Raw genomic sequence first — 24267 nt, 5'->3', positions numbered from 1 at the left:
ATGAATACTAAAAATTGACTATTAAACATGTTTTGCAAGTGTTTCCCAAGGCAATTTCACCTGAATCAGCCCTGGCCAAACTGAATTAGTATCAAGATTTCTCTTAGAAGTGATAAATAGGCAGCCAATTTTATATGTTGATCTGACTCTGTTAGTAATCTCTTAAACTTACAACCACATTTCTCCAGTTACATCCTGGGTCCTCTGTAGATGGTGCTGCAGAGGAGCTGGGACTTGCTTGGAGGTGGTGGTGATGGTTGGTCACAGCCAGGCCATTTTTATAACCTGAGAATCAGGAGGATGGAGCAAAAAAATAGTGAGTAAAAGGGAGAGAAGAAGGGGGAAAAAAACAGTGGCAAAGAATCTAAAATGCTTCTGGGTCTTTGAAAATGCTTGAAAAGCATTTATCCTATGTCTGCCTTCTAGCTAATACAGTCTTCAGAGCTAAAGATGTTTCAAATCAACAGGTTATCCAAATTATCTGTACTGTTACTACTAATCTCTCTCTTGGGCTGGTTTTGTTTGCCTTCATGATGAAAAGCAGTAATTGTTAAGAGAAAGTGTCAGATATTTCATAGCATCACAAAATATTTTGTTTAATAGAAAAAAAGCACCAAACAGATCACCAAACATAATGAATGACATAATTACAGACTAGTATAATACATGCATTAGAAAGGAAAAGGGAATGTCACTTCAGTTCTTCAGGCCTGTCAGTTCTTCAGGCCATTAATACAGTGCAAATCAGAGTCTACAATCGTGAATAAAGTGAAGGAATATCAGAGCATCTGTAATGCCTGAAAGAATGACATGGAATGAATGCCAGACAATAGGATGTTTAAAAGAAGCAGAGAAGACCAGACTGAGGCACTTGGAATAAATTATGCACTGCAAGTCATCAGAAGATTTTGGAGGGTACATCTATTGCAAGTGGAAATATGGGTGCAGCTGTGGGACATAGTAAGCACTGAGTTGCAAGTGTTTAATACCTCTCTCCATTGGCCCTAAAATAGATAAAAGCCAGAATATTGCAAGAAGTTACATATAGTCCTTTACCATATGTAAATTACACAGTGCAGTGGAGGCAAAAACTTATTAACAACAGCTAAAGATATGGGCCAAATGGTCTTACCTAAATTTCAGTATACAACAGACAATAAACAACATATAAAAAAATTTCCTTGAATGAAATTCATTCCACATAGAATATGGTATATTTTCATTATGGACTTAAAGGGTTAGTGATGTGTAGCCTTGTATTTCCCCTTCCTTTTATTTCTGTTTACAATGTAAAAACACCAAATACAAATTCCAAATTTTATAGTAATTTAATTGCCAAAATCTTGCCTGAATGAGAACAATTTACAGCTTGCCTGTATTTGAAGTTTTACGAAATAGGAAATTCTTGAAGCAAAAAAACCCACCTTTTCTAATAATTATCCAGCCTCAAACTGTTATTTCTGAATAAAAATATTTAGAAATTATATTAAACATTAAAACAATTGTGGAAATTAATGTAACCCGTCTGAGTCTTGGTTTGCTTTTGTTCTCTACACTGGAATTCATTGCTATGTGAGTTTATTCACAGCATAACAGAAGGGAAATCTTCAATTAAAACATGTATCTGGAAAATGGCTGCTCCACTATGGTCATATATCCTCTGATTATAGGAAATCTGGGCTCAATGCACCAAGACTAGTGCTGGGAGGAAGGGTTAGGGGGGACTGTCAGAGAGTTTCCCTCTTGTATGAAGATGCACCCCGCTCTGAGCAGTGCTGATAGAGGGGTAGGAACCCTCCAAACATTCTTCCCCCTTTCCATCCTCCCTACAAACCCCTCTGCTGTCCATTAATCCACCTCTGGGAAATTGCTCTCCCCGATATGTGCTTCAAGATGCACCTTCCTGGACAAATACAAAGTGGTAAATGAAAGAGGATAATGTGATGGTTTTTTGTTTTTTTTTTACCTGGTGAACACTGCATTTCTCTGTCAGAGTGCTGCTGCAGGACTTGGAGTGCATCTTCAAAAGCCTGGCCCAGTACATCTTGGTCAGCAAAACTCTGCAAGAACATTATGCAGTCAGGATCCAGAAAAGGTCAGGCTGGTTCTATCAAAATAGTCAGTCAGAAAATCCCAAATAAATGTAGATTATAGAGAAAATACATTTTCCTGGAATATGTATTTTGCAGGCACTGGGGCACTACCATAATGATTTACCATGATGAGAAAGTTCTCACTCCTCTGAGAAGTCTCTTTGAGGTCAGTGGGACAACTCACAGGGGTATCATTACTCACTCACACAAAAGTTTCAAGGTTCATTTCCTTAACTTGCAGCAGTTTACATAAAGGATGCTTCTGCTGTTGGATTATTTTATAGGATGTAATACAAAGGTATATATCACTTGCGTGACATGATTTATAAATCCAAAGTTATCTTCCTATAACATTGACATGGCAAAAATTATTATGCACAAGTTATGAAGTAGTTATGCAGAACTATACTGTGCCAGTATAGGAAACCAAGTGTGGATTTCCAGAAAGCATTTGTTCCAAAATGCTAAAAAAATCCCCCCTCCTTTGCTTAGGAGTTTTCTGCATCATATTTGAAGCACTCAATCAATAATGAAAGAGAATAGAGGCATTGTAGACTCACCATTCTTTAAATATCAAAACTTGAATCCTGTTTAAAAAAACACCAACATTTTAAACTTGTATATTTCAAAATAAACAAGAATTCTCACAGCACAAATAAAATTAAGGAAATTAAATAACTCTGCATTATTTCCAGTGATGGAATAAACTATATTAAATAATATAGGAAAAGTAATCTAGAAAGTGGTATTTTAATGAAACGAAATAACAGCAACATTGTATTTTGTTGTTTGTTGGGGTTTAATTCATATTTTTAAACTAAAGCTTTCAGTTTCATTAATACTGTAAATTTTAGATTACTATCTACATAATTGTAAAGATCATTTTTAAAGATATTATGAAATGAAGATGCATTAGTGGTGACATACAGTCTCAGTTAGCACAACTAATAATTTCTGAAAGAAAATATGTGTTTAACTCCTCTTGCTTTTCAGACATAGTTGAAGCAAACTTAATTTTTTTCTATAATGAAGATTAGCATGACTGAATACAAATACATAAACTCACAGACTAATTGTGAGTTCCAGAAGCAAATTTTATAGTTTATTAAACACTGAAAATAAACATATTTTTAGTCAGTTTAACATGGACTATACAAAACCAACACTAATCAGAGACAGTTCCTTAGTACCTCTTTTTTTTGTTACATATTTATTTTTTACATATTTATTTTTTACATATTTTATTTTTTACATATTTTATTTTTTATAATAATCAGGTTTTGTTGCGTTCCAGGTTTTTTCCTGTCCTCATTTACATTAACATTTCAAAATTATAAAAATAATAATAACACTAGTAATAATAATGTTAATGTATTCATTAGTATTTTACTAATTAAAAGCCTGATTATAATCTATTGCAGATACTGGAAATTTTGTCAGTGATATCAGCAAGTGCAAAAATGGTGCCTGTGTGATGTTTTGAAATGCAAAGAAGATACAAGATACATAAATGAGGAAGAAATTTATTCTAAACTCACCATGTATGAACTAATCTAATTATGCCTCAAATAAATATGTTATAAAGTCCTGCTAAAATGTCTAAAAGATTTTTTAAATTTTGATGACCAAGCATATATGGATAAATCCTGGTGATTCAGTAAATTGACCTCATTGAATTTGATGAGACTGTTCTCTTTGACTTCAGTGCAGCAAATATTTCAATAAACTGATCTAATTTTTTTCTAAAACCAGAATTAATCCTTTAGCTGCAGTGCTGGCCACAGATTCTTGGAGTATAGAGAGCTGTAGAAATTCAAGACATGAATCACTTTTGTAAAGATCCTCACATACTGTTCCCCTAATTTTAAGCAATTAGCTTTCCTTAAATTGCTTTTGTCAAACTCCAAACTGATACTTGGCAACCTTGACAGAACATCTACAGTTAAAGCCTAAAGAGGTACAACTATTGGCAAGGTACTGTTGAAAAGTTATACCATTTACACAGCTGAATTCACACACACACACACACACACACATACACACACACACACACACACACACACACACACAAAAAAAAAAAAATTCCCACTTTAATTAAGTTTTTAAAAGTCTGAATTCTACTTACCTAGAATTTCAACTCCACATGCAACACAAGAATCTGTCTGGTTTCATAAATAAATGAAAGACTGAGTTCCCACAGCAATGGGCTGGCAAATGGGCTGCATTAAATAGCTGATTTTAGGGAAGTGTTTTGGCTAGGGATTTTTTTTGAGAGTAAAGGTATGGTGCATGGCCCTTCATTCTGCACAAAAGAAGGGTGATTTATACTGATATAAAAGAAAAGAAAATGTTTCAAGTGTTGTCCAAGACATGCAGATTCTAGGCACTGGGAGAGAGAGATTCCTTTTGGTTATGGCCCATCCTAACAAATCTGTCACGGGTATGGTATGGGCAAAAACATCCATCCCCCAGACCTAGATGTTTTATCTGAATCTCCCACTTTGCTCAGTATAAGAAGCCAACCAAACCAGATCTCAAAATAGGAATTAGGGAGAATTACAGAACTCTACTTCAAAGCATTTGAAACACTACTAAAGCATTTGCTAAAGCGTTCAGTACAGATTCAGATTTCTCAGATGATTTCTCAGAAGCTACAAGACATGATGCTGCATCCTAAAGGATGAGAACTCTTCCGTTTTTCAATACAAAACTTCTTATGCAAACATAACATTTCCTGTGCCTCAGCTCTTTGTAGTCAAGTCTTTCAAACTCACATTTTACAAAATGTTCTCAGCATTTTCACTGAAACTGCTGTAAAATAATAATTGCCTCTTAGAATATTTATCTATAGTCCCTCAACCAATAACCATAGCCAGGAACAAGCCTGGCTATGGATGCTCAGTGGAAGCAATTTCAAGCTATTACCTGCTGGGGTTTGATTAAAAATATTCACCTGAAAGTTTCACAATATTGGGTTTGGTGTTTTTTAGTGAAATACATTTATACATACATGTGTTTTTTTGAACAACAAGTTCCATTTTGTAGCACTTCTTGTGTGACTTGGGCTTATAAAGGAAAATTAAGAGGTAACTTTACACATCAAATTGTGACACAGCACTGGATTTCAGCCCAAAATGACTGCACAATTAACGTCCTTTCCACATATGGTTAACTTTACTTTGCAACATGGAAAAGTGTAGATTTTATGTTCTGATCTTTAGTGAAGTAGAAAGATGTATCAGATTTAAAATTATGAATCAGGTTCAAGATCCCTCCTGGGTTCCTTCTCCAAAAATGATGTGCTCATAAGTCCTCTGATGATGCAATCTGACCTGCCCACTCACACATCTCTACCTGGAGCTGGGAAGTTGCTGTTCTGCCCCATTGTGCTCCCTCCCAACTTCTCCTGGTCATGGAACTGCAGGAGGAGGATGAGGATGTCCTATGCAGGTCACACCAATTCCAACTGGCTCTCCAACAGCCCCACCAGGTGCCAAAGCAGATCCTGTGTGTATGGCACCTCTGTGAAAACTTACTGAGTATAGGTCAAAATGCCAAAACTGAAGAGACAAACCAGGGAGAAAACACCAGAGGGGGCAAGGAGAGAAACAAGGGAATGAAGGGAAGGAGTTGGAGGTGTTCCATGACTGAACAGGCACATTCCCAAAGGGACTGTGGCACATGGAGGGACCACACTGGAGTAGGGGAAACAAGAAGGAAGGAAGCAGCAGCAAAAAAAAAGGAGGGGGAACCGCTACATCCTGAACCCAAACTCCTGTGCCACCCATCTCCTCTCTGAAGGGGCTGAGTGTAACCCAGAGGGACAATAGGGGAGGAGATGTGTCTGGAGTGAAGTTGAGCCTTCAAGGGGAAAGGGGAAGGAAAGATGCTTTAATGCTTGTCTTCTTTGTTTTCCAGTACCCAAATCAGCAAGTAAATATATTATAGCAATAACTTAAGTAAAATTCCCAAAGTGCACAAGCAGCAGTGTTGGGTGTGTGGCCGATGGACAGGGCCAACATGCCCCAGTTGTAAAAGAGGGTGAATGCTGAGCGATTAAAGCTAATGGTTTTAACACCATTAAAGCAATCAGTCTTCCTAAATGAAATTGCTCAATCAGAATGTTCTCACTTCAAGTAAGAGGCTACACTATGAGGCAGCAAAAATTTCCAAGGAAATGGAAAGGTGCCAGACGTAGCACAAACGCACAGCATAAAGACAGGAGCAAGCATTGTCACAGGGGGGTAGATTTAAACTCCATAATTTATTTGTGCATTGCATCTTTGGCCCATCACAAGGTCAGAGTTGAGGGCTCAGGCTGCCTCCCTGGGAAAGCCTGTAAGGGTTTTGAAGAGATGGAGTAAGGTACAGCTCAGGGCTGAGCATCAGATACATGGACTGCCCATTCCTCAACAAACCAAAGTAGAGTCAAGGCAGGCAGCAGGCTGGCCTCTGTCAAGAAGAGTTATTACAGAGGAATACCAGCTTTGATTTTTGTATTGCATGGGAAAATGGGTTCCAGATACAAGCCTAAGAAAGAGAAGTCACTATTCACATTTTCATGTGTCAAAAAAATTGATGTGCCTGATAACAATACCAGCTAGAAACCACAACATCAAGCTCTTCTCCTTCCTCCATGTTTTAAAAAAGAAGCTTCCAACAACAGAACAATTTTTTAAGTTTCAGAACTTGCTTGCTTGCTTTGCTTGCCACTAAAATCTAGTTCATAGCAATGGGACAGAAGAAGCATTTTGCATCATGTCTTTGATGAAAAGACAGAACAAAATACTTTATTACAACACTTGTCAGAGGGTTTGAGAAAACATAAGGTCTCTTGCAAGAGGCATTGTTCAAATGTAGAATTAAAAAAAGTCTCACCCTTCCTAAAGGAATATAAGGCTTGAAATGCTGAGTTTTTTCACCAGGCATTTTTAGCTTTCTCAGAATTTTTTTGAATGTCAGGCAACTGGTAACTGTACAAGTAACACACATAGGCATTCATAATGGAAGGCACTTCACAGAAAACAAACAAGCAAAAAATGGTTGTAGAAATGTTTGTGTTCCAGTGAGTCATTGGCCCATGCAGAACTGACTGCCTACCAACTCAACAATCCTCAGAAATCAGAAACTAGGGAATGTGACATCCAGAGTTTCTGTGCTTACACACCTGCCCTGGCTCTTGGCAGGTGTCTTTGCCACTCCTTTTCTGGCCATGCAGCTCTGTAATAATCTTTGCCACGAATCCTTATGGTTCACAATTGCAGAGCCACAGACTTTATCTCCCTCAAAGTGCAAGGGCTGTGGGATCACACGCTTGTGCTCACCTCCTTGGAATCACCATGCTGACCAGGGAATTTTCATATCTCTGCCATATTTTGCTTCTGGTCTGCTCCACTCAAGGTTCCAAGGAAACTGGGAAGTGTCTTGCAGAAGGGAATGCAGACAGCAAGAGCAGGGATCAACACATGGAGAGCTCTCTTCTGTCACATGTAGAGTGCAGTGATAATCCAGGTGTGAGTGTTTTGCAGTGAATAAGCATGGAGTTTAAACTTCAAATTACTGGGCTCAGAAAATGCCTGAAATCACATTCCCAGCCCTGCAAGACAATGAAAATAAAACAAAACAATCAAACAAAAACTGCCAACCAAGCAAAAGAAAATAATAGAAATGCTGGTTAATACCACATTAGTCACTACCGTTCATCATTATTTTGGTCAGATAACTTAGTGTAGAATAAGTACAGAAAATAATATAAATGCTGGTTGATACCACATTAGTCACTATTGTTCATTATTATTTTGGTCAGATAACTTAGTGTAGAATAAGTACAGAAAAAATCCTGAAAGGGAACAAAAAAACAAAACCACTGTTACAGTATCATATCATATAAACAAAATAGATGATGAAAATGCTTCTAATAATTCCATTTGTTTTGGGAGGCTTTATTCTTTGTCTCAACAAACATGATTGTTTATTCAAATGTCAGAAGATGAGGATATATCATAAATTCAAACTCTTTGCTTACAAACCATTCAACAAGTGTCAAACACCCAGCAATTAAAAATATAGATTTTCGTTGAAATTGGCGTAGTTATAATATTGGCTCCTTAGCTGGTGGAAATTGGTAGAGAGCTACTTACATAGAGTTATACAAGACAACATTAAAAAATAATTTTGTTCAACCATTATCTCCAGCTTCATCTTATATATGAAAATAAAATATTGAAAATATTTATGAATTGAATTTTAACACTAAACTCAGATATTATCTCGATTAGACTCCTTTCCTTACCTTTGAAAATGAAACCTTTGCATAGCACATTGGGATTACCATCTCAGTATTTTTAATTTTGGTAGTTCCTTAAAATATTTTGCTTTAAAAATACTTATAGTATACTTAAATACTTATAGTTTATAATTTTCTGGACTTTACAGGTCCAAAGAAAAAAGTCTTGCTATTTCTTAAGAAGATACTCTCCACTTTTAGACTATTTCAGAACTACATATGATTATTTTAGTGTAAAGGATATGAATAGAGACAGTGATATGTTTGGATCTCAATGTTTTTCTGCTTTAATACTTACAATCTTATTAGATATATTTACTTAGTTAATTTTACATTTGTAACATATTCAACTTAGAACCCTCAAATAATTACAGTTATAGAATCAGGTATTTGGATAATCTTGTCAGGTTGGGCCTAAATATTTAGTTACCTCTTCTGGGGGCTAAAAAGAGAAGTGCAGCATGAAGGCTGAACCTGCCTGAGTGGGTACATCAGCTCTTCAATGGCAAACCCACATCTCAAGCTCCCACTTTACAGCTTTAAATATATTTACCAATATATTGGTTCTGTTGCCTGGGTCAGGAGGACTTCTCAGGAAGCTGCTTTTTGGCTCCATATAACCAAAGGAAGTGACTTTCTGCTGGGAAGTCCCGTGAAGACAGAAAACCAGAAACCACAACAGAAGCACAAGGAACTACTAACAAATTGTGCATTGGGAAAACAAAAAACAAAACAAAACCCACACCAACCCTGACTAAATGAATATTTAAAGATTTTAAAGTGAAATATTAATTACTTTAATTAATGTACAGTTACAATGAATATTCCCTAAAATATTAGAATAGCTAAGCCACTTGCAAGCCAATAAAACTTCAGTGGAAAAAAATCAAAGCGAAACAGGCTTAATAATAGGAGAGTATTTAATAAAAACAGTAATCCTGATAAAGGTTAGAAGTGGAATTCTTTTATTTAAAGAGAAAGCATATAGAGTATTTTAATAACACTTAATAGAGAAACTGGGAAAACCAAATAAGAACTAATCATTTTCCAAATAACCCAGATATCTGTGGAAGAAACATACCTTCAGATTCAAGGGACACTTAGATAATTTAGGATTAATTCAGTAGCCAGTTTCAATCCCACTCTCCCTAAATCATACAGTTGACATTTGATAAATGTTAAGGGTAGGTGACAGAGCTTCTTGGACTCCAAAGGAGGAAGTAAATGTATCTGTCTTGGAAAAGGTAAAAAGACAGGCATACAATAGCTGCTATACTGCAACCATCCTACAACTTAGAAATCTTTCCTTTTCACTGCATAGACTTGTGGCCTGGTCAATAAAAAGCAGACTTTACAATTTAGGTACTGAAATGCAGATGCTTTAGCTGTCTCCAGAATGCAACACACTACTGAAGATGTCAGGAGCAGTTTTGTGTCTCAAACTTGAATCAGCAACTGCAGCACCTCACAGGAAGTAAAAGCACTTTATCTAGCTAGTAAGAAACAAGTATTTTGAAATTCCAGCCCCTTCTATTATTTTAAAGCCCCAGTGTTGAAGAGGGCAGTGATGAGCATTCTAGATGAATGATGGCAGCACTGCCCTGGACAGTAGTGAAGTGAGTTCAGTTGTCCCCTCAGTTTCAGGAGTTTAACCTCACATTCCCCATCATTCAGGGAGAAGGCCTTGAATAGTAAACCTGTTTGTTAGGTCCAGGCCACATTATTCTTCAGCTTGAAGTTGGGCCTTAATGAGATGTCAAAATTTGAATCTCCATTAGTCACTGAAAAGGCTGTTTCCAAATCACTTGTTTCCATAGCAAGTGCTCCTGCCAATGGATCACAGCACTAAAAAGAGGCAGCCCTTACCCACATTTTAAATCAAAGTCTCTGGAATCACATCAGGGGAAAGGTTTGTTCATTAGCATTAGAAACAGCTGCCAGCTTGGACAATGCAAAGGGCATCAGGCAGGAAAAAGTGCAGCATCTGGATGCTGGGCAGTTCAAGGAAGAAGGAAGGCGCTGGTCTAGTCAGACTGGGTGGGTCACTTGTAGATATAAATAAAAGCAGCATTGCTTCTTCAACCTGAAAAAAGTGTAGATAGGGGATGGAAGGAATCTATTAAATCAGTATTAACTTAAAGAATATGCATAAAGATAGCTTACAGTTCTATTAGAGCCCTTGTATTAGAAGTGACACAGAAGTAAGCCACAGGAGGCAAGTACACAACCAGCAATGGATACTGTACTTCACACAACAAATCATTAATTTACAGAAGACATCAGTTATCTACAGGATGTTGCAGAAAGTAAGAAATAATACCTTTTCAAAAAAGTAAATTGGAGGAAAATCTACTCAGGGTTATTAAATATGGAGAGATTATTGATTTGCTTAAGCTATAAGTCTTTGGGAAATGCCAAGATGTCTGCACAGAGTGATCCTTGAGGTGCTTTATATTACATTCAGATCTCTAATAGTTTAGAAAACTTGAAAGGCAGCTGGAGAGGTGTTGATATAATTCAGTCTTTCCAGAATTAGGCAACTGCACAACAGTGCATTCTAGTGTGGTTCGGGTAAAGGTGCAAAAGTACTTCCTGATGATAACCTTCCAGGCAGAGCCTAGAAACAAATTCGAGGGGGTGACTATTTGAGAAAAAGCAATATTCTCAGGATATATACATGCCTTCAAAGAAAACAGATAAAAGCATATAACAGAATGGTTGTTGGCTGCAGTGGAAGATTTTGAATTGTTGGTGGGACAAATTTTGTGGAGTATGAAGGGAATGCAAAACGTATTTCACTTTAGTTGTGAGCTGGAGGGATGCAGCATTAAAGAGCAAGGCTTAAGAAGGAAAGAATGGCTGAAATTATTCTGACCAAAAGTCCATCAAGCTCAGTAGATTGTCTCTGATTGTTTTTCACACTGGATGCCTAAATAAGTTCATAAGAACAGAAGATGCATGGAAACCTGGTTCCCAGTGCTCAATTGCACTGAGAACTTCTTGTGGCTAACATATTTGCTTCCTTAATTTATTTTTTATTATTATAACACTCATATTAAAGGAGCAAAATAATCTCTGATAACTATTATCAAGTCTGGGAATAGGTAGACTTTAAAGGGCAAGCACCTAGTTTTTATAGAATCATAAAATTTTTTGGGTTGAAAGGGACCTTAAAGATCATCTTGCTCCAACCACAAATTGCTTTGGGTACAATGAGTTATCACAAAACAGATGCAACTGGGAAAAAAAAAAAAAAAAAAAAAAATTTAGAGGAAAAGGAAAATCAGATCTTAGAAACTATGAATCAGGTGAAAAAAACCCACAATTAAAAGACCTATAGCAGACATGTAGAATTAAACAGTATAAATGCAGTATCCTAACATTTTTAAGACAAGATACATACCAGGTTCAGGTAGACAGACCACATAAGCATCTCTTGAAGAACCACATCTAGTTGTTGAACAAGTAGAAAAAACAACATCTATTATTAAACAGGCCCTAAATTGTCTTGAAATCCTCTGAAAATTACCAGGAATCAAAAAAATATGCCTATAACAAAAAGCTGGATAAGAAAATCATGAGGTCAGCTAGAATTCCTAAGTCTATTGAGCTAGAGAATAGAATTAATGAGTGCACTATTAATGGAACTGATACCATACATTATAAGAATATAAGGTGTTTTTTTATTATAGGAATAAAAATTGACCTTTACCTTAAATTAAATTCAACACTTTATAGGATACTCGGGTAAAACCTATAAAGTGTATGTATTTCATTTCTAACTTCAAAATAGTCAGAAATAATATAAGGCACTATAAAAGAAATAAATTTCCACTTAAGATAGGTGGAAAATGGTTTTAACACAATATGGGATTTTTTCCATGGAAAATGTGCAATATCATCGGAAGACCAAGAAGTAGCAAAGCAAACTGCACACTGACATTAACTTTCTGAAAACTGGAAAGAGAATTCAGTTTGGGCTTTCAATGAAAAGCTGAAATGTTCCATAGGAATTTTCCTCCAGGTATTTGTGCTTCAAGACCATTTTTCTAAAATAATTATAAATAGCCCTAATAGATGATCCCAAATTCAACAACGTGCAGCAGCAGGAAGATGAACTCTCCTTCCCAGGCAGATGCACTGAAAAGTGAATATGCTCCTATTTTTTCTATTAAGACAAAATGTTTGATCACATTTTGACATAATTCCCATGCAAGTTATTGTCACGCTGCATAACTGGTACCACAAAGTTAAGGAAAAAAAGCAAAAGCAAAGACGTCTGAGCTTCTGACAAAATATCCATTTGGAGGGACAGATATCTACATTAAGTCCCTCCAGGGAGTTGGACAGCTGTTTTCTAGAAAGGGCTGAGAAGGGAAAAAAGTGTAGTGAAGACCTGAAAACAGATCATGTGAAAGGAAGGAAGCTGTATGGTTTGAAGGAAGACAGTAATAAATAGTTGTGAGGGGGAACCAATTGATCTAGTTCAGTTGGAGACATGAAAAAATGTCAAACCTTACAGTAAAATGCTCTGAATAAAAGTAGTAAAAATACAAAAAATATGTAAATCTACTCTTAGTTCTATAATTGTCATGTTACAAAAAATCCAAGCACATTCTGTCTGTTGAAGGAATAGAATGAGGTCAGATTCCTGCCAGAATTCTAGATAAAAGAAATAAATTTTAGAGAACTGCAGACTACTAAAAGAAATTATTTAAAAATAGAATTCCTATCACTACTATACTCTGAAGGTGACTGAAAAACAGCTGTGCCAGATAATGAGGTTTGTGCTTTGATGAGGCAAACAGTTATGTTGGCATAAAATGCTATGGCTAGCAAATAAATGCTTCCTATATTATCAGGGAAGTGCTGAACAGTACTTAGGCTTTGGGGATTTTTACAAACTGGTGCTAAACAAATCCTGTATGTCAATGGTAGGGTAGAAGGCTTTTGTATTTAATATTTTAATTGTTTTAATATTGTTTAATATTAATTGTTTAATATTTAATATTGTTTCCTGGTTTGGATTCTTTTTTGAAAGAATTTTTTTTTTTAAGGGGAGTGGGGTTTGTTTTTAAATCTCAAATGGAACTGTCTTTTTGTAGTGGCTTCTATTTGGGTATTGGTTATATTCTTTCAATTTCTCTCTGAGGTAAAAGAAGTGGTAACATCTAACAAGTAACTTGTCTGTGAGATTTTTTTTTCCCGTGTTCCATTGAGGTAATGTCTAGAAAAGAGAAATATAAGTGGAAAAGCTAAGAGTTAAGAAGTTAAGATAAAAAATTAGAAATGCCTTTTTTGTTGTTGTTGTTGCCATTCCCACTTCCATTCTTATCAGCCACAGAAGCCCACAGAATTGAACACTTTAAAATTTAATTAATTTAAGAGAGACCTACAACAGACAAAGGCTTGATGCCTGCATTTTGAATTCTTACTGAATTCAGCAAAAAGGAAGAGACTTGACAGTTAAACCACATCTTATCCTTATATATATCCTGTAAACGTTTTCCATGGAATTCTTCCTGCTCACACACATGATCTCAGCAAGCCTGGCTCACTCTAGTTTACAGGGATGACAAAGGTAGGTCCAAAAGAAATGCAAAAAAGCATGAAGTGAACTGAGAAGTGGAATCATGGTTTATAAGTTCAGACTTCTGGTTGCTTGTTTTATGAAATTTTCAAGCTGTTGACCAGCTAACTGCTTAAGTCAGTCACACACAGGAATCTAGAATAAAGATTTGAGATTTATTTTAAGTGACTTTAAAGATTAAGTCAAACAAAGTAAGAGCTAGATACCCATTTTCAGAAAACACTCAGATGTGTACATTTTAACTTAAAACTGTGTGTGCTTAACATGCCCAGATAAGCTGCTGATTACTGCATGGTAAGAGGTAATTGTAATTAACAGCTTCCCCAAAGGATTTCAGACAATTTACAGAAACAAATATAATTAGGATTCCAGAGAAGGCAGCTTGCAAGTTACATTGTAAACATGATGCAGAAAAGGAAAAATGACAAATATTCTACATCAGTCTTCAAATTGAACAGTATTTTTGACCTGTGTCTGCTGTACTTCTCTTATTTTCAGCCAAGCTCTTAATGTTATCTGTGCAAAATATATGTTGGAGGCTTCAACAACATATCAATTCAGGGAATATAGAGGCTACTCAGTTGAATTACACACAACTGAAACATTGCACATTTTATGCATAATAGCCTAGAAGATCAAACTTCATCATCCCATGTCAAGGAGTGCTAACATGTTGAGAAAGGTCCATAAATGCAAATCAGGACAGAAATAACTGGGTAGATATGAGGTTTTCATGCCACCATGGACCTCATGTTGAACATTTGTTCAATAGTTTTAACTGAAATGCATGGCAAGCAGAACTGCATTGTCCTCAAGAAATATCTGCAGGACAGAAAACTTCACAGGTATGATATGGTTTGTGTTTGGGACATGAGGTTTTTTTTTTTTCTGTTCCATAAAAACTCATCTGAATTCAGATTACATTGCAAGCCACTGCAATTCTTCACCTGTGTGAATTTTCATACTCCAGCAACTGAAGCACCAGGACCCTGGGCAATGAAGTGTGCTTTGTTCCTTCCCAATTTATTCCCAGGCACAGGACTGTGGAAAAGTGCTGCAGGAGCAAATCAGGACTTGCCCTGTAACAGAAGCTTTGTGCCAGGACACAGCTGAGCACTAATAGTCTGAGAACTATCTTTTCCCTGCTCTCTCAGATCAACTCTTTCTTTCTTCTTTCAGATCAACTACTTCTACTACCACCTGGGCTGTCACCAAGCTTCATGGGAGAAGCAGCTGCTTAACTGGCATCCAGGCACAAGAAGGGCTGAATTTGGGAGGAAGGAGTACCAGAGACTGCTGTGCAGGACTCCAGGAGAGTCATTAGAAGAAAGCTGTGATTGGTAATTAGAAGAGCAGAAAATGATGGGTGGAAAGACTGGGAGTGGAAGGCCACCAGAGATAGGTGGTTTCACTGACACTGGTTCCGTACTCCAGTGTGCTCGATGGAGTGGGTGGGAAGAGGTTCCAGAGAGACTAAATCAGAGAAAAGAGGACTGGAACCTATTTGGCAAGGAGAAAAAGGAAGGCATAAGGGAATCTGGGCTAATTTTGTGGAACCTGGATGAAGAGAGTAGGACTGGGGAAAAGCGTGGCTTGGTCTGAGGGGGACAAGATTACTAGAAGTCACAGATAATGGAAAGGGAAGACCGGCTTTTGAAAGGTGAAAGAAGGGAGGGGTAAACTTGAGGAATGGAGGGGGAAGGACCAAAGTCCTCTTTCTACTCCCAGACTCCAAGACTACAGTGGAGCTAAATATTTCAGCTGGACACTGAGTGCTTCCCTGCTGCAGCAAATATCCGTGAAACTCTTTAGTGAAGAAGGGAGACAGCCACCTGCCATTGCCATCAGCTAAGCAGTTAACTCAAATGGTGGGGATGCATGTATCAGACTGGAGAGATATTTTTATGACAAGCTTTTTCCAAATACTACTTTTGTTAACTGAGGAATCTGAAAGTGGGGCATGAAGGAGCCTCTTCCAGAAGAATGCAGAAGAACTCCTAAGACAAAAAAGCACTAAATCAAAACATAGTTATCTCCCTTCCTTCCATTTCTGGCGTATATTTTAACATTTTCCTCTAAAAACCTCTACTTTTTTTATTTTTTTTTTTTTATTTTTTTTTTTTTTTTTGTGCATGGGATAAATCTTACCCTAATGGTGCAGTGGAACTGTTCAGGAAATGAGACCGTGATTTACAGAAATGCTGCTACATCTGTTGCAGAAGTTACAAATTGTCTGGCAAATAAGGAAGAGAGAAGATGCTCTCAAATTAAAGCAGCTGAATGCGACCCTGGAGAAGTGGGTTCTGACCCTGTCTCTACCACAGAGTTCCCAATTGATGGTAGGCAAGTCCCTTTGAACAAACTTTCACAGGTGGTCACTTACTGTATGTTCCTCATTTTTGGGATTTCTGGCTTGAGACCTCGATGTCAGATTTGCAGAAATGCTGAGCACCACCACCTGCAAGTGCAGTCACTGGGCACTGGCCTGAGCCAGTGGCAAGAACTGTGCACAAATGCTGAAGTCTCTAAAACATAAATTCTTAGGTATTTTATGCTGAGTACACAAAATTAGAGGGTATTCTCTAAGATAATCTCTTTGTGTCTTCATCTGTGAAGGAGGGCTAATAAAATTATCTTCACACCACAATGCTCTTATGAATATAAATGTCTTAATGGTTTTATAGCATTCATATGCTGTAATGGAAGAAGGATATAAAGAGATTATCACTCTTTTTTGAAAGCAACATCTGATTGTCTAGTAAATAAGGTTTGGGGATCCAATCAGTAATGAAATCACACTGGCTAATTAGTCCCTAAAAGAGCACTGTCCCATATGGGCACTGAAAGAAGGAAAGATCTGCTAGCAGAAACAGCTGGTGATCATGTCAAAATAGTACCATAACACATGTACACATTTAGGGTAAATTAAAGTTGTACAGGTCCCCTTCATTTCGCCATGTTATAACTGATGATTGTAGTAACTTACTAGTTTATTACTTTAGAATATTGTCACATCTTCTGTTTTTTTAAAAAAATTTTTACTTGTAAAGGGACTTCTTGATCCTTACCAAAAGTAATAAGATATTTTCAAAAATTTTGAAGAATTTTGAGTCACATGGACATAGTCCTAGAAACCGATGTTAATAAAAAAATGTAACTAGTTAAAAATTCCTTCACTTCAGTTCTCAGATTCTCAGCATTCATTTGTATTTTAAAAATTCACAAATTGAAAAAACCTCAGATCAATTACAGGCACAAAACATACTTCATAAATTGTGGGAAGGGGAATCTGACACTATTTACAGGTCAGAGATGACAAATATATTGCTATTGCTCCATTTGGGAAAGCACCTAGGCTGAGCCAGTAAATAAATTTCCGAGCATTGTCAGCCTCAGCAGCACCATGCAAGGAATTGGGAATGAGATCTTCCTACAGACCCCAGTTAGTTATGAGATGCAGGCAGAGTTTGAGATGTGCCTGTGACCAAGCAGTCAGAGTGCTGACACATCTCCTCTCCTTATTTCATGGTTTAATTCACTTTCTAGCTGTCCATGGCCTTCTAACACAAGCATGTCATGAAGATCTTGATACGTGTTGTGCAAAAATAATCAGCTCATATACTGATGAGGAAGGAGAGGCATTGGGTCCTTTTTTTATAAGCAAAATTAAAAGCAGAAAAAGAACATAGCTACAGTTTCCTCCGTGCATCATTTAAAAATAATTGGATTGTGTCTTATTCAGTATATTTGCCTACAGTTAAATATTTATTATCAGTGTCCTTTTAGAGTTCTGTCTTTGCTATTTCAGAGTACGAAGACTGATGAGAAAACATTTGCTTATGAAAATGACACAGACCAGCAATAACTTGGAAACTGAAAGGTACCAAATGAAAAGACAATAAGCAGAAAACATGTCTTTGGCTTTGATTAAAATAATCTTTGTTGAAAGTATGGAATTCCCATGAGAATGTTAAGAAACAATCATAAATCTACTTTTTTAAGACTTATATGACTCAGCATAATGTTTATTACAAGTAAGTTCCTCTTTTTTTTTAAAAGAACTTGAAACCCACTAACATATAGTAGCACTATTCCCTCAGAACAATAGCAATATATCCACATTCTACATTTCAGCAGACATACTAGGTTGATTTTAACATTCCTTTGAAGAATAATTAAATACAGTATTTATGCAGAAAACATGGAACATATTTTTATACAGAAACGAGAAGGGATTACATAGGTGAATTGCCCATGTGTGGCAAGGAGTACGACGCTAACAGAAGTTCAGTTGAAAAACACATTTTTTCTTTGCCAGTGTATAACATATGCCTTGCAGAGATCAACTACAAATAATTCAAACTAGTCAACCTACCCTGCTGGTTGCAATGGATTCCTGGGCAAAAAATGTTTTGTGGGTCATCTGACAAAAAAAAATGAAGATGCAGCAGACTTACCTGAAATTATGTTTTTTTTCTACACCAGCAGTAAACTGCTATAGACCATATTCTCTTTGGTCTTAACTGAAATACTTTTCTGCAGAATGCCCATTATCTATGAGCATCTCTGAATTCATTCCCATTTTGCTGCTTCTTTTCCAGTTAAACTACACCTGCTAAAGCATTATGTGTCATTTAGGTCTCTCTTTAACAAGCACTTATTTCAGCTGGGATTCTAGACAGCTGTTTCAGAGAGTATGAATATATTAGTTATACATCTTAGGACACCACTGCAAGAAGATTTTGAAAGCACAGATTGTTGCTTGCTTTTGATGAGATCCTTTACTCCATTTATCCCCTGTCACTGCAAGTAGATGCCACTGATCCCTGAATCATTTCCATGTGACATTCCAGGTGATCAGTGACACACCACATGAGCAACCTGGCATTTAGCTGCTTTTTTCCTTGGTGTGTTCAGAGGCTACAGGTCTTCAGTGCTGAAGAGCTTTCTGGGGCTCAGGGTGCCTGTTGATTATCCTGTGGATTTTTCTCAGTCAGCCATCTAAAAAAAATATTTGCTCATGACTGTGAGTGACTACAGTCGATGATCTATTTGATCCCTTTTGTGCATGTTCCAAATGGTTTTCATGTTACAAAAATACCAATAATCTAGCCATAAAATAGCAAGTTGCTGGGTTTTTCTCATCACTATGTGCAAACATAGAATTTCCATTCATAAATATTACATGTTGCCATAAAACATACAGCTGGTGGACCATGAACAGAATTAAGTCCTTATCAATGGAATTGTATATTTTGTCTAACAGGATGAAATACTCTATGATGAGGCCAACTTCTGTATTGTTACTGATTGCAGTACAAAATGAAATGTTCAATAACAGTCCTGGTTCCTGACAAATTAAATTTTTTAAATCATAACAAAGTCTGAAAAAGTACTGAGATTTTCAAAAAACTTTTTGAACTGCTGGAGCTGCTGATTTAAATCCATGCATGTTAAGCAAATATTTGTGATACAAAGATAAGTAGTTTGGTAGCAACTCTGACCTTAAAGAAAATAGAATTGCTATTTACAATCTGTCAACAGGGAGGTCAGAAAGTGGAAGGCTTAGAGAAGAAATTAACAAACATATTCAGATTCAGTGTTTTAGGACAGTAGATGATATGAACAGTGGAAAATGTGGTGACAGAGGCAGGCAAACCTGCTGTGAGACAACAAAGGCTTTGAGACTTTGACCATCTCTATTTGCATGTTTCAATAAACTTTCATTTTGGTTGAATCTGATGCTTTCCCTCTCTACCTTGCACAAATTTCATCTTGAATTTCTATTCTAAATTAAGACAAACAGAAATATAAAAGCTGAAATCAACAGATTTGGGTTTTTTTCCCTTATCATGACCATGACACCTTCTCTGTCCTTTAAAGAAGTAACTTTGTGAACGAAGATATTGTTGCACGTATATATAAAAATGGTCAATCCAAGACATTTGGACAAAACCAGGCAGAGAACTTGTTAAGGGCTTCTGTGTAGCTCTACCCAGCATATAGACTTCTACTCACACAGCTTCTCTGTAGAAAAATCAAAATATTCCTGATCAGGATATGGCCCTCTCACTGCCCATGTAAGGATCACCCTAGTATTAAAGGAGTCATTAACCCTGCTAAGAAGCCCTGGCACAGAGGTGTGCTTCAGAGGCTTAGTTCCAGCACACCCATGTTTTAGGAGATGTCTACACATGAACTGAAAGTGGTCTGCCTTGTTCTTCTAGCATGAGATGAACCTCTCAAAATACTGACTTAGGGAAACAACCACCAGGAATAAGACCTGTGGCCTGAAAAGTAATGGAAAAATTCCCTCCCATGTTAACTGCCGTTGAGTTTAGGATAAAACTGTGGAGAGCACGACTCAGTCCTTAAAAGAATAAAGTAGGGGAGACATGTAATCCATGGAGGAAAGAAGGGTCTAGAAGAGAGGTTCTCAGGAAGCTTCTGAAAGATGAAGGAAGCCAGTGTAGAAGGCAGTAAGCCTGTGAGACTAAAATACCTCTTTTGAGGGCATGAAGCTGAGAGGAAAAAAGGCTATGGCTCATGCAATAAAGTGACATTTTGCACTTGCACCAAGTAACTATGGTATGCCAATGAGAAATGACAATATTGATAGCTATGCTGTGAATTTTCAGCCCCCAAAATTATTTTTATTTTCAGGAGCAAGGCGACTTGAAACATATCTGTGCAGCAAAGCAATCTGTACACAATATGAATTCTTGCATATAATAATAGGCTGGATTCTTCTCATTAAATAGACAGTTTGTCCTATATACTGTCCATCCTGACAATATCTGAAAGTAACTGTAGAAAATGAGGATTAATACTGCTCTTTGCAGAAGCTGCTATATCTCTGGGACAGCCAACAGCCCCACGGTCTGGTGCTACTCGTGTACTGCACCAGAACAGAATTTCCAGTTTCTTGCTTTTGAATTGCAGGTGCACGTACCAGTTGCAGGCTGGTTGATTGCTGGTTTACTCTGCCACTAGGAAACTCTTGGGACTGTAGCTGCAGGCTTGTTATGCAGACATGTTGCCAATTAATCTAAATGTCACAAATACAAGTCGTAAGTGAAGAAATGAGAGTAGTACATGGAAATAATACAAACACTTAAAAAAATATAACTACAGCATTTGTGGACAACGTGGTACTGTTGAGTGGGTCATGGGAGGGAATGGAGAAAAATATTGAGATTTTTTTTGTGTGTGTGTGATCTAGCTGGCTTCAAGACAAAAGGGGAGAAGTGTTATGGGTTTTACATCCAGCCTACAAAAGATTTATGTATGATCAATGACTGTCATCCTTGGATGATTAATGGTACCTCTCTCAAAATGATTGAACATGGGAGTTCTGAGAAGTATCTGGGATTCTGTATTGCCCCATGGACTGATATATCGAAACCAGAATTAATGGAAAAGATCAAAGGATGGCTGTATCAGACTGGAAGGGCCCCATTAAAACCATTTCAGAAAATAGACATCTTGAAAGGATACACTACTCCACAACTGATCTATTTAGCAGAGCAAGCTGACATAAAGGCTATTTACTTAGAAACTCTGGGCTTGAGAATTTGGTATCTGTCAAGGAATGATTACCTCTACCAACCAGTACTTGTGATGCCATCCTATATTCCAGCACTAGGGAGGGAGATTTGGGTACTACCAGACTCTTGGGACTGATCCTCAATTTACAAGCCTGAAAAAACACACAGAACTGCACAGACTTTGGATGGCAGGAGGACACTGAGAAAGGACTTTAACTACAGCTTACTACAGGAGTAGATAAGGATAAAATACCATCTAATATGGGATCCAAGAAGTGGCTGTGGTAATATAAGAGGAAGAAGGTAGTAAGAAACTAACATCAGAATGGGAGATGCCTGCACCATTAACCATCTTTCTGAAATCCTGTGAGTGGTGGAAGTAAGAATTTATGATCTGAGGAAAGCTGCTTCCCCAGGGCTGTGGGATTTCCAGCTCTGAGAAGGATAAAATCAGTAAAAACTGGATAGTTAATTACAGAGGCATTTCACACAGGCAGTTCCTCATGGCTTTGCAACTGAGAGCCAGAGGACATCTTGCAAGAGTTTCTTGAGGGGCAGACAAGACACTCAACTTACATTGGCACTGCCAGGTAGGCAATGGAACTTTCTCTCATATTATTGGATATTGTCTTATGGTACAAGACACAACCAATCACGTGAACTATTATCTGAAGAGTTTAAAAAGAAAGGATAGTATTTAAAAAACTGCTATTAAAAGATAACAAAAATTAATTCTATAAACCTGACACAGTATTTGTTAAGGGAGCCCAAATGTTGGTGGTAGATATCACAAAAGGATATGAAAGTAAACTGAGATTGTTAGCTGATGCTGCAGCAGAAAAGTCAAAGTAATAGCAACTATCTTATAAGTCAAATTCAGGAACTGATGAATACAATTGTTATTAAATATATGGGACAGTCTTGGGGCACACATGGGGAATGATATTTGGGCATTATGAATTGTTAATGCAATCAGGACTTTCAACATCCCAACAGGAAAAAGTTGGGCACTTTTTACATCAGTAGATATTGTTCACATCCTTACTGCACAGGAACTGACTGTGTTAAAATTGTAATGAACTGTTATAAGTGATCATGGTTAGCAACAGATTGATGTGCATGGGAAAATGCAGGGACAGCAATGGGACTCATAATGATTATTTTCCATGACTTGTCACCTGCCAATGCCACACACCTATTATGATCAATAAGGTGGAGGAACCGCCTTTACTTAACTTGGAAAGGAACATATACAATTTTATATGTTCAACAAATAACAAATACAAGTCAGTATTATCAGACCAGTTGCAGAAAATAATTGCTGAAGGTTTAGCAAAGTGTTTAAAATGACCATGCTGTCAGACCATCACTAGGAAAATTATTAGCCCTCTGAACAGTTGTTCAAAAGCAGGTTGAGAGGCAATCAAAATCATTAGCAAGCAAACATTCTAACTCACAAGTGTATTTAAATCTGACTTGTTCTGACCATTTTCCTTACATCATCTTCCAGAACAGACAACACAAAGCTAGGAGCTTCACCGTGCTAGCTAGGAAAAGGACTAAAGCAAATGAAAGGAGTGGGAAGCTGGGGTACTATGCAATATTACAATAGTGGGTATTTTAAAGATGTGTGCAAAAATTCACAGGAAAATAATTCAGTTACTGTATTTTGAAGATCAGTGCATGCAAGATTATGAAATTATATCACAATTCAAATGAACATAATTACCCACCAACTCTTCCTAAAATAAAGACATTAGTCTAATGATTGGCACTTGAAAATTTCTAGAAAAGTTCTCACACCACAATACATCAGATGTCAGCAAGGGTGGCTCAATGAAACTGCACTGCCTGAAATCTCACTATTATTAAAAACCTATGTGCTCTGAGTCCAGCAGCTGTTCAGGAACCACAAGAACTGTTTCAAGGGAGCTTATTATAGATCTAATGCACAAAGCAGTCATAAACTGTAGGTAGCATAGCTTACATGCAATTATGCTCAAATGGCATTTAAGAAATCAGTTCCAGCCTTACCTTTAATTATGGTATTTGACAGGTGAAGAGGAGCTGCTTATGTGTCTTATGTGCCCCACAGGTCTCCTGTAACCCATTCTTACATTGGAGGTGCTTAATTTTACAAATAAAAACTGACTTTTCCATTAGCAGAAAATTCTGAAGGAGAAAATACATTTTTGCTTATATATAATTCATAGGTGGGGAAGTTCTATCAAATCAAAGAGGTACTTTTTTTCTTCCTGAGGAACATGCCACAAAACAAACTACAAGAAACTTGTGTGAGAAGGAATAAGTTATGATTTACTTCAAGTATGTGTCCCAGGATGAGAAGGTATTTAAATTCAAAGGCAGCTCTGCAAATCTCTCTGCATCAATCATTGACTGTTTTTCTAGTTTTACTTTTGTTCTCACGAAAAGAGATAGAATTATAGCCCTGCTCGAGAGCCTAAAACAAAACCTACAACATTCTAACTGCAAATCAGGAACAGCAATATGAACTTCCTTGTGATACACACACCAGCACACTGAAATCCGTGGCAGTGGTGTAAAGCTACCTGCAAACACTCACCTCCAGCCCTGACCTTACACTGCTCTCCTTTGTTCTCCTCCCTCTATAGGATTAACTTCTCCTTTGGCATGGTCAGTCAGGCATATTTTATGATGAAAAGAAATGCTGTATTTCTGCCAAGTGAGTGTTGTTTTTCAGAAGCATGAGGAATAAAAGGATGGAGGGAA

General features: G+C 37.1%; 1 protein-coding gene across 6 annotated transcripts in view; it reads right to left on the bottom strand.

Moving 5' to 3' along the window:
- SPIC (Spi-C transcription factor) overlaps positions 1-23958 on the bottom strand; it is a 30383-nt gene extending 6425 nt beyond the window's left edge. Inside the window, exons 1-6 of one of the 6 annotated variants that reach the window (XM_071727861.1) lie at positions 18427-18894; positions 10246-10462; positions 4219-7689; positions 2654-2680; positions 1967-2060; positions 173-285 (exon numbers count right to left, since the gene is read on the bottom strand). In XM_071727861.1, coding sequence (XP_071583962.1) covers positions 173-285; positions 1967-2060; positions 2654-2656 — 210 coding nt within the window. In that variant the 5' untranslated portion in view covers positions 2657-2680; positions 4219-7689; positions 10246-10462; positions 18427-18894. The other 5 variants (XM_071727876.1, XM_071727894.1, XM_071727885.1 and 2 more) reach the window with 5 other exon arrangements.
- Positions 23959-24267: the final 309 nt, after the last annotated feature.

The sequence above is a fragment of the Heliangelus exortis genome, chromosome 1 (genome assembly GCF_036169615.1).
Source record: "Heliangelus exortis chromosome 1, bHelExo1.hap1, whole genome shotgun sequence".
Classification (NCBI taxonomy): Eukaryota; Metazoa; Chordata; class Aves; order Apodiformes; family Trochilidae; genus Heliangelus; species Heliangelus exortis.
This window is presented reverse-complemented; position numbering and strand designations above follow the sequence as displayed.